Source organism: Danio rerio, chromosome 8 (genome assembly GCF_052040795.2).
Source record: "Danio rerio strain M-AB ecotype USA chromosome 8, GRCz13ab, whole genome shotgun sequence".
In the NCBI taxonomy this organism is placed as follows: Eukaryota; Metazoa; Chordata; class Actinopteri; order Cypriniformes; family Danionidae; genus Danio; species Danio rerio.
The window spans coordinates 33,966,048-33,978,299 of record NC_141028.1 but is presented as its reverse complement, the minus strand read 5'-3'; the positions used below and the strand labels follow the sequence as shown (position 1 = coordinate 33,978,299).

General features: G+C 32.4%; 1 protein-coding gene across 2 annotated transcripts in view; it reads right to left on the bottom strand.

Annotated features, from left to right (window-relative positions):
* Positions 1–136: 136 nt before the first annotated feature.
* Positions 137–12,252, bottom strand: part of c7a (complement C7a) — a 28,184-nt gene continuing 16,068 nt past the window's right edge. The window contains exons 13-19 of one of the 2 annotated variants that reach the window (XM_087264885.1): positions 9,410–9,497; positions 9,187–9,319; positions 7,492–7,680; positions 7,290–7,383; positions 5,003–5,187; positions 1,463–2,303; positions 137–613 (exon numbers count right to left, since the gene is read on the bottom strand). In XM_087264885.1, the coding sequence (XP_087121011.1) occupies positions 2,119–2,303; positions 5,003–5,187; positions 7,290–7,383; positions 7,492–7,680; positions 9,187–9,319; positions 9,410–9,497 (874 nt within the window). In that variant the 3' untranslated portion in view covers positions 137–613; positions 1,463–2,118. The remainder of the gene's footprint in view (positions 614–1,462; positions 2,304–5,002; positions 5,188–7,289; positions 7,384–7,491; positions 7,681–9,186; positions 9,320–9,409; positions 9,498–12,252) is intronic. The other variant, XM_087264886.1, reaches the window with a different exon arrangement.

Genomic DNA, 12,252 nt, shown 5'->3' with positions numbered 1-12,252 from the left:
GGTTGTCAGGAGTTTGGCAGGACGTCTGGATCTAGCTCAATGTGACACTGCTCTGAGCTCAGTATAAGTCCAGAACAAGTCTACTAAAAGACTTTTTTTTGAAGGGGGGAATGCAAATAATTGAGGATGGAGAAGATATGTTATTAAGCTTTATTTTTGTCTGTACATTGTTTACATGTCAACAATGCACTAAAACAGCATTTAAAAAAAAAATTTCTGCACACAAAAAGTTCTGCATACAAAATCCACATCAAATGATGTATTATGCATGCCAGGCCAGTAGATGGTAATGTTACTTTGTATTGAAGCACTACGTGGCTAAACACATGAAAATGTTTTGACAGAGTAAAGATAAAAACAATCAAGATTGTGCTAAGTGCTCTCGCACACATAATTATGCTGATTCCATATTTGCACAACTAAAAACATATTTTGAAGCCTCAGTAATCAATGGGTCATCATCACGTACAGGAAAAATCAATGAGCTGCACACCACTGAACAGCCTCTAAGTCTTTCAGACTTACGGGAGTTTTTTTTGGGGGGGGGTTAAGTTTTCTTTTTACATGGAGATGATAAAGTATTATCTTTAGAGCCAATCTAGGGCCATATATACTTGCAAAATAAAAGAAAGTTTTGCAAACAAAAAATAAAGTATTGAGCAAAAATAAATAAATAAATCCAAATCTCCAAAAATCACAAAGCAAAAAAAAACAAAAAATTATGTAAAATAAAAATTAATTTTGTTAAAATTAAGTTTTGAGAAATAAAAATAACATTTGCTAAAAAAAATAATAATAATAAAACTCAACATAATTATTTGCACCACGTTTCTGTGCGTTTCACTTTGTGGCCTTGATTTGATAGAAGGGCGGAATCAAGGGAACTTTTATCGTTTACGTCAGGCCCAGACCTACTGAGCTGTAGACCACCTCGGTGATACTGTGTCTCTAGGTGATGACATGGCTTTAATGGAGGCAGGTCCAGGCCTACAGTAAATACCCAAGTAGGGCCACAAGGTGAAACGTGCAGAAATATGAAGTGCAAATAGTGGTTGACTAAAAAGCAAATCAAAATGTGCATTGCAATTGACTGGACAGGTTTTGTAAAGGCAATGCTATAAATATGTTTTGCAAATATATTTAGTTTATTTAAAATTGCAAATATTTTAGTTTTTTTTTTTTTTTTTTTTGCACTGCTTGATTTTTATTTGCAGTTCTTTTTTTGTTTGCAAATTTCATTTTTATTTCTCAAAAGTTTATTTTAGCTTTGCAATTTTTGAAGATTTGCATTTATTTATTTGTTTTTGCTTTATTTATTTGTTTTTGCTTTTTTGTAGTTTTTTTTTCTCCAAAAAAAAAAAACATAAACCAACTCATAATCATCTGTAAAGGACTTTCTTTTATTTTGCAAGTATATATGGCCCTAGATTGACTCCATAATTATCGTAATATTATATTATACTTGAAGTTTGAAAGCAATTTAATTTTCAGGTCGCAAAAATAGCCCTGTTGTGTAAACAAATAGTCAAAACTAGCATTTTATCATACACTTGTCTTCAGGGAAAACAGACCAATAGTGTTGTTGACTGCACTGCAAAAAGTGGCCAAGAGCCAAAAATAAGTTGCATTTTATAGTTGTTTGTATAATTCTTTCTTTCTTAAATGGTTGAAATAATGTCTGTTAATATAAGATGCTTTCTTTTTGTTAATATAAGCTCAACATATTATCATGTTTTATACAATAAAAGACATGACATATTTAAATAGCTGTAGTCATTTTTGAAGCGCTTCCAGTGGGGGTAAAAGCAATTACTCACTAGGAAGCCCACATTCATGTTGTCTTTGACTACACTCTTGCAAACCATTCATGTACTCAGACTCTGAGGATTGTCCTACAAAAAGATGTAACTGATGCTATCCTTTTACTGCCCAAACTTTCTGTATAAAAAAAGAAACACAATCAAGTATACCTGTCAAACCATTTTGTTGTTTCTAAAGTATATTCATTGTGTTTTGAATTAATATTCTGTAAGCCTAAGAAAGCGAATACAGAAATGCCACCCTGATTTCACTATAAAGCGTGGTCTGAATGTTTAATTGGTCTGTGAGGCTCTGCATTTATGACTGGCAGGCCTGAATGCTGACTATGTGGACGGTTTCTCCTCTGCACTTTCTCATGGCAACCTCACACTCAGTCATTGTCACTGGAGCAGACGCTTTGTCCTGCTTAACACACACGTGGATCCAGGTGTCCGGAGATGAACAATCCTCACTCGTCTTACAACGGCAGCTGTTTGTTTGCTCTGAAACAACACAATTGTTACAGCCAAACATTACAGAATAATATACCTTTTCCCAACCACATCCCAGCGAGCACCTTAATGTCAAAACGACATTAAAAAAAACACACCAAAAATGCAAATCGACCATGTGAAAACAGTCAAATCAAACATCTAACACTGGCATCAATGATAAATGACAGGAATGTCTTGTGATTGATTTTTGATATATTTTTAAGCCCATTTTTAGATTTCAATTTGAATTTGTTTTGATATCACTTTAGTTTACATACAAGGGATACAAATTCCAGTGTAAATTTGGAATTGATGCTTTGAGATGAATAAAACCTTTCTTGCAATTTTTGTATCGATAATCTGGTGGCCTGGCATCATATCGATTCACATTTTTTAATAGTTTTTTTTAATGTAATTTTAATGTCAATGTGCCCGCTACATGTCCAGATCTAGACACATATCAGAATACAGTTATTTTAAAGTTTTACATTTTCAAGCCACAAGTTCGCTCAGGAACATTAATTAATTTTTTTTGTTTGTTTGTTTTAAAGGGGTGGTCCAGAGTGTAATTCTCACCAAACAAAATCTTACTCAATGTATTACATGTCTTTCACATATATTCGGAATAAGCATGTGTAAGTAATATGAAACATTTACATATCTTTTGTGAGTTTATTTTTTGAGATAGAACGCAGGAAAAATGGCCACAAAGCGAGACACTGCAGTGCTGGTGAAGGTTGTGGGTGTTTAAAGGGGTTTATGGATATATATGAATTTGTAGCTAAATTGTTAAATGTGCCATACAGCATTTCTCATGTTTACATTCTTGTTTACACCCTTGCTACAACATACTATTAACACTAGAAACTATGCATGTAACTGTTCAATTTCAACAAATAAAAAAAAAAAAAACAGGTTGTGTCTCACAATCCACAGCTTTGTCTAATGTAATTGAAGCTGCTCCTTCTTTGAGGAGTTTTTAGCCGAACCCAGCACTGAACTGGGAGAGCTTCTGGAAGCTGTCCTTTGTCAAATGTTAGCTATATATATATATATATATATATATATATATATATATATATATATATATATATATATATATATATATATATATATATATATATATATATATATATATATATATATTTATAATTCTCTGGAGCATAATTAAAGTGTAAACACTTCTCTCTTTGTGTTGTGTCCTTTGGAAGCCCAAATACAGAAACAGAAGAAGCTCTGTGGAAATTGCAGCGTTTAGATGGCATTTAGCTTTCTCTGCTATAACAATGTATGTGCATGTGGTGAATACACAAAACCTAAAGTGTTTGAGATCTCACTAACTTGGATGTATTTTTGTAGTCCCCAAACTTCATTTACTGTAGGCTTTGTAAGCTAACAATAAAAAGCCAATGTCTCCCTTTGTATTGAACTTTGAGCGTATTACATTCAGAGATGTTGTCTATATTCACACCTCTACATTACCTATCAACTAAAGTTTAAAATATGATATCGTAGTCGACCACCCCTTTAAAAAAGGCAGTTTCCAATCATTACTTGAAGAAACCTTAATTATTTTTGGATGAAATTTAGTCACTTTAAAATGTGAATTTTGAAAACAACACACATGGATAACAACAAATTATGTCACATTTACATTTGGTTTAATAATTTATGTTGTAAAATGTTTTATCGTGTTGTGTTATTTATGTTATTTTTTATTAAGTTACTATTGTCAAAGATTTTTAAAATATTTATTTTGTTTTTGATATGTCTCTGATGCTCATTAAGACTGCATTTATTTGATGAAAAACTGAAGTATTGCTGCAAAATATAATCAATTTCAATAGCTGTTTTATGCTTATGTATATTTTAAATTGGTATTTATTCTTGTGATGACAAAACTTTTTTTTTTCTTTAGCATCTTTAATCCAGTATTTAGTATTGTGATATTTCAGAAAGCAATCTAATATGGAAATAATTAAGAGAATCTGGATTGACTGGATTATGTAGGTACGGGTTTGAGTAAAATTGTAATATTTGATTTATTTTTATAAAGGTCTGCTAACACTTTTTCCAAATATATATACACATATACACTGCCATATAAGACATTTTTCCTCAGAAAATAACCTATCAGAATATTACATTACTTCTTTTGTTATATTCGAAAATCCAGATTATTCCACAAAATATTAATTTCTTAGCTATTCTATGTTAAAAAATTACATCCATGGTATTAAAAGAATATAAACACACTAGAAACCATAACACAATTTTGTTATTTCATTCAAAAAACAGCTTTTAGTGACTTTTTTATTTTCAGATTGAAAGAAATGTCTTCGGCATGTGTGTTTGTTTGTTTTTAATTGCATATTACTCAAACATGTAGAAATAAATTAAAAAATGATATCATTTTTCTCAGGATTTTTTCACAGAGATCAAATAATAGACAATTACGGTATTTCGGATTATAAAAATATTTCACAATACTTATGTTGTTACTCTATCAAACAAATTCAGTCTTGGTGAACATAAGAGACTTCTTTCAAAAACATAAAAAGAGTCCTGATATATTCTGAATATATTTTAAACCCAATAGAATTTCTTGTTCATCTACTCTTTGCTGAAAAAAACCCTCTACCTTATGTTCCTAACCCCATACTGACTTAAATCCTGCTATGTTGTGTGGTTATTTTGGTCCCTCTCACCGTCGCATGTTTCTCCGAGTGTGCAGCGTGTACAGTTATTGGTTGATGGTTGTGTCCACTGACAGGCGGAGTCTTCAGCGAGGCTGTACTGATGACCCAGACACCGCATGGCCTGTACTTTACACACACTCAGCCTCTGTGTCCGACCGCGTTTCTCATCAGTCACACACACCTCTAAAGAAGACCTGTGAAGGACAGAAAACAATAGACCAGTACAGCCAATAACAGCGTTTATCCAAGCACAATCCACCAAGTTAACTCTTGATGGAAAGTCATGGATCGAATCTTGACAATTATTTGATATCAAACTGATAAGTGTCTGCTGGGAAATGCCTCCTTTTTAGTAATATGTAAATATGAGTAATATGAGTATGTGTTTGTGTTCTATTAGAAAGGGCTCATCCATATTCCCTAATGCCTATAATGGGTAAAACAAAAGCCAGGTCAAACTTTATTTTAATGTACAATTCACTCTATTAACAAACCATTAGCTAAGATTTTCAGTATTCTGCTAATTGGCTGCTTATTAATAACAAAGTCCCTTTAAGGCAAATCATTTCACTAGGCGGTCGTCTTTGAAAAGCCTCTCAGGCAGTATGCCTGGGCATTTTGTCTGAATGGGGAAACATCAAATTCTACAAAATGGCGTGCCAAGCTTATGATTACATTTCATATTAGGACTATCCCCCATAGAGTCGTCAGTTTATATTGATCGCTGATTGACTCCTCTACTAGAAGGTGCATTCTCAGAAATAAAGGTACATGAGTTGTCACTGGGTTGGTACCTTTTCAGAAGGTACACATTTGTACTTAAAGGGTCCATATTGGTACCTTAAAAGTATATATTAGTACTAAAAAAAATTTAAGAGTTTTGAGAAATTTAAGAAATTTAACACTTTTGTACTTTTTAGGAACTAATATGTACCTTTGAGGTATTAATATGGACCTGTTAGGTACAAATTTGTACCTTTTGAAAAAGTACCACCCCAGTGACAACTCGTGTACCTTTATTTCTGAGAGTGTGGGGCTTCATTCGCCATGTTGACCTTTACATTTTTGCCACATTCAAAACCACTGTATATCAGTGATACACCATGTGTGTTCTATAGTCTTTGTCAATAATTAGTAAACTAGTAGTTTGGTTAACTGTAGGTATTGGGTAGGATTATGGATGTAAAATAAGATCCTAGTTATAAACAGTTAATATCTTTATAATAAGCAGGTAATAAGCTATTAGTATGTGTGTGGTGTGAATTGTTACTTAAACCAAAAGTGTCACTGTACCATTCATTTACTGTAGTAACATTGTGTCTATTGTGAACTATATACAGTGTCCACTAAATAGACCATTTTGAGGAATGTAATGGTCCTAATGTATGTTCTGTTTTATATTTTTCATTCCTATAGCTTCCGAGAATCCAAAAAGGTCCACATATTGATAAATGTCAATGTTATGACAGCTTTTTTAACGTGAAAATATGATTGAATTGCCTCTTATTACAGTTATAATATTGTATGATAACAGGCAGGAAATGTTCTAGGGCCAATGACATTACCATATTGAAATGGTCTGTACTATATACAATGTGTCTATATGAAACATTCATTCATTCATTCTCTTTTCGGCTTAGTCCCTTTATTAATCCTGAGTCGCCACAACGGAATGAACCGCCAACTTATCCAGCTTGTTTTTACGCAGTGGATGCCCTTCCAGCCGCAACCCATCTCTGGGAAACATCCACACTCAAACACTACAGACAATGTAGCCTACATAATTCACCTGTCCCTCATGTCTTTGGACAGACAAATACATACATTTTTTTTTATTATTATAGCACCACCTATGGTCTGTCCAGATGTGCATGTGCATGTGCATGTTCTGGGACTTTTAGGTTTTGGCAGAGTCGTCACATTTAGGGCAGAAAATGATAATGTAAACTTAAAATGATTAAAGGGGTCGCCTAAAATAAAAATGACCACATAATTTTTTTCTCCCCTATGTACTTTTACACCTATTTGAGTTTCTTTCTTTCTGTTTAACACTAAAAAAAGAATGCTGGTTGACAGCATCTATTGATTTTCATAGTCGAAAAAAAAATATTATGAAATTCAATGGGTCCTGGCTACCAGCATTTCATCTTCTTACCAGAGACAAGCAAGTAGGTTTTCATCAAATGAATCTGAATAAATAATGAAAGGACCTTTATTTTTTTTTAGGTGAACAATCCCTTCAAATAAAAGAAAATTAAGAGAAAGATGTTTCTCTGTTTAGTGTTGGTGAACATACTTGCACTGGTGAGGAACTTTACACACACATTTGTCCTTAGCCAGGTTCTCCCATGGCTGGCATTTCACTGGCGCAACCGTCGGCTTTAAAACTGCTGTGAACAATGTAATTTCCTTTACATTATTATTATGCATCAATGATTTTCCCATTCATGTTACAGTTGAGTAAATGCTGTAGAAATGGATTAGGGTTAGTTGTGTACCTGTGAGACACTTGGTGTTTTTTGGTTGTGGTGACCAGGAAAGGCCAGCATTGCACTGAATCTCATCCAAACCTTCTTTGACTTTGCCTTCAGGGCAGGACAAAGCAATGGCTTCACCGATGTTATAGTTCAGTTTCCAGGGGTTTGCGGTGACATCTGGAGGAAGCTGAGGAGGATCACATTGTGTTTCTGCAGACAGCAAAGCAATATGTTTTATATACTATATAAAAAAAACAAATTTATACCAAAAAGTCATGACAACAAATTTGCTAACTTAATTTTACCTGTTACCTTATTTTTTTGTACCTTATGTTACCTTAACTTAATAAGTTAATAGGGTTTCAACTAAACTTTTTAAGTTATGCAAAGTTAAGTTGAGATAACTAGAAAAGCTTTTTTGATTCAACTAAAAAATTTAAGACAACAAGAATTTTAATATTTTGTTTAATAAAAAAATAAATACAATTTCAATATATATCACTTTTTGTTGTTATAAAATGTATAAAACATTTAAATGATATAATATAAAGTACATCAAATAAAATGATAAACAATATTTAAATATAATTCCATATTTAGATTATTATATGATCTCAAATAAATTTGTCATTGATGATTAATCAGGTTTTTCAAATATATATTTATATATTGTCAGTATGTGTATAAAGTTATTTATTCATTCATTTTCTTTTCGGCTTAGTCTCTTTAATTATCTGGGGTCACCACAGCGGAATGAACAGCCAACTTATCCAGCATGTTTTTACGCAGCAAATGCCCTTCCAGCTTCAACTCATCACTGGAAAATAGAAACAGTATTGTAATAGTATAAATTACATGAATATATTAAGATGTCTATTGTAATATTAACTGTTTTAATGGTTGAAGTATGGTTTCTCATTTTAAAACATATTAAAACACTACAAATAAACTAAAATATTAGGTTAATATATGATCAAATACATCTTACAAAACTATAATTATTATACATTTATTTAAATTACATTCCTATGAAAAAAAAACATCTCAAAGTTTTGAGATTTATCTCTAAAATAAATAAATATTATATTCATAGAACATGATTATTTTAAATAATGTAATATTGTTATATGAATTAATTTATTGTTTATGAAACACTATTTTTAATTTTCTTTCAATTAAAATGACTGTATATTATGTAAAATAGACTGCATTATTATTTATTTTATTTATTTTAAAAATAATAATTTTATGCCTAATATATATATATATATATATATATATATATATATATATATATATATATATATATATATATATATATATATATATATATATATATATATATATATATATATATTGTTTAGTATAATTAACCAATTGTTTGAAATATGAATTATTTTAAATTAAATCTCAAAGTGGTAATGAATTAATCAGTAGTTATGTATAATACTGATTGTTTATAATTTATAAAAGTTTTAAAATACTATACCTTATAAAATACATTATATTAAACCTATACTTATCATATTGTCTATTTTTATATTTTAATATTTACATGATTTATAATAAATGAAGAATTTAAATGTTAAAAATCCTCAATACTGACTGACTGAATAAACACACCACCAAAACAAAAAACAAAAAACAAAAAAACAAATAAAGTAAAATCAGGAGTTGCTGAAAATGTCAATCCAAAAACCTCATGTCCACACTTACTCTTGCACTCCACTGGGTACTGCAGCCAGTTCAGATCTTCTTGACATTTAGCTATAGCATTGCCAATCAAATGATAGCCTTCGATACAAGTATACTCAATCTTACTGCCCACCGGATACACATCTTTAGGATACTGCAATTAGCACAGGAGAATAACATCGTTACACACAAAAACACATTTAACTACATCAGAAAAGAGAACATTTCATATAATCATTATTACCAAAACAAAGCCATTAGGAACGAAGGGCGGCGTTTTACAGCTTTCCCTGGGCTTAATCGAATCATCAAAGCAGTGAGGCTCCATTGAGCTGAAAACAGGCCAGAATCAGTAAGTCAGTGAGTTTCCACACAGTGGCAGTGTTGATGCACAGTAACATTCACAGCCCAGAAATGTCTCAGAAATGCTCTTAAAAATAGTCTTAAAGGAACACTTTACTTTATTTTGGACATTGACTCATTTTACAAATCCCCTAGAGTTAAACAGTTGAGTTTTACCACTTTTGAATCCATTCAGCCGATCTCCAGGGACCTCATGTACAAAGACTTGCATTTAGTTCATGCATACGAACAAAGCTGCAAATATGCGTATGTGCAAAATAATTCAGATGTATGAAATTATGTGCATGCAGGATCCCATGCACATTCACAGTGGGTTCCAAATGGAATATAGTTGAAGTCAGAATTATTAGCCCCCCTGTTTATTTTTTCCACAATTTCTGTTTAACAGAGAGAGATTTTTTCAACACATTTCTAAACATAATAGTTTGTTCTGTAGATGATCAAAAAAAAAAAAAAAAGCCTAAAGGGGCTAGTACTTTTGACCTGTTTAAAATGTTTTTAAAAATTAAAAACTGCTTTTTGCAAAAATAAAACAAATAAGACTTTCTCCACAAGATAAAATATTATCAGACATACTGTGTGAATTTCTTTGGTCTGTTAAACATCATTTGGGAAATATTTTAAAAAGAAAAAAAATCTGACTTCATAGTCATTCGAAAGACCTTCGAAAGACACTTCAGATAAAAATAAAAGATGACCACCATACTAAAGTGTTGTTTCAAACTGAAGAGTTGAAAACTGGTCACTCCTTGGGAATGAAGGATTTTGAAGGGTACAACTGATGAACACTTCAGGCACCCATGATCCTTTGTGCAGAGAAGTTGCTTGATGTCACAAAGAATGAGAACTGAAAGTTTGGAGTTTGAATTTAAATGTATAAGGCCCTAGGTCTGATGGGAACACTTTTAGCTTAGCTTAGCTTAGCATAAATCCTTGAATTGGATTAGACCATTATCATCTCACTTCAAAAAATGCAAAAAAAAAAAAAAAGTTTTGATAATTAGTCCTATTTAAATCTTAACACTGGCGATGCAGTAGGTAGTGGTGTCGCCTCACAGCAAGAAGGTTGCTAGTTCGAGCCTCAGCTGCTGTTTTCGTTTCTGTTTGAAGTTTGCATGTTCTCCCTGTGTTTGCGTGGGTTTCCTCCGGGTGCTCCGGTTTCCCCCACAGTCCAAAGACTACAGTACAGGTGAACTGGGTAGGCTAAATTGTCCGTAGTGTAAGTGTGAGTGAGTGTGTATGGATGTTTCCCAGAGATGGGTTGTGGCTGGAAGGGCATCCACTGCATAAAAACATGTGCTGGATAAGTTGACGGTTCATTATGCTGTGGTGACCCCAGATTAATAAAGAGACTAAGCTGAAAAGAAAATGAATGAAAAAATAAATCTGGACACTTTTGTTATTACTTTGTGTACAAAATTGGATAGAAAATGAAACGTTGCTGTTTTTTAGGTCGATTTCGCCAGGAAGTATACTCTCATTCCTGCATAATAATCAGGGGACTTAGTTGCTTTGTTGTTATTGTATTTTAAACGCATGTTATTTTGAATTAAATAATCCTAAAAAGTAAAACGGATCTGTTTCCACAAAACCATAAAGCAGGGAAATTTTTTTTTACATTGAGCCTCTAATTACTTACAGTATATTTAATCAAAATACTTTCATTTATTCATTTTCTTTTCAGCTTAGTCCCTTTATTAATCTGGGGTCACCACAGCAGAATGAACCAACAACTGTTCTGGCATATGTTTTTAAACTAGCTTCAATTCAGTACGACTTCTCCAGAGGAAAAATATAATAGCAAGTTGTTTTTTTTTAAATGTCCTTGCTCTGTTAAACATCACTTATTTATTTGGAGATATTTGGAAAAGCATGCCATTTTTACATTCTCTTGAATTTATTAATTTGTAGAATGATTCCACACATTATATTTGGAAAACATTCTTTATAAAATCTGAAAAGTATTTCTATTTTGAATAGCTTTCTAAAATGCTGTAATCTGTTTGGTCAGTTGCAACATTCCAAGGTCTGCTGTTGTCAAATAACAATTGTTGTCAACACCATTACCCCAACAACCAACCCAAGCTCATTCTGAAAACGTACCTCTATATACACTTCTGGAGAGAGCCAAATCTCAGGAGCTACATTTTTTTTTTTTTTTTGCAGTTTTTGTTTTCGCAAATACACCAGACGCCGCTGTGTAAATTTTTTGATCGACTGACCCACCCTTCTCCTTCCCTAAACCCAACTAATTATATTGATTGACCTGCCCACCCACTTCCCTAAACCCAACCAATAATTTTCAAAAGCAATGCAGAAAAAGAAAAGCCCTCATCTGATTTTTACACATTCTCAGTATTATTTTTATTTATTTTTTTGGCTTCTGTTTTTGTCTTGCCCGCTTTCTGGAACTGTTCTTCACCAGACTCAAACCCCGCCATGGTCAACCCCTCTATGCATCTCCAGTCCGTCGACCTTCATAGAGAGCTAACTGGACAAACTGGAAAACTGGACAAGCGGGAAAGCCATTCATACGGAGGTAAGTGGTCAGGTAGGTAAGCACAAAAAGGAACGGCATCATACCAACCCATATCGTTCATTTAAAAAAAAATGAAGCCTTACATAATGCAGCTACATAATTTGCAATCTCCAGAAACATATATATAGGACTAAGTTTTTAGAACGAGCCTGTGTTGCTAATAACTGCATTATTTTTGATTCGTA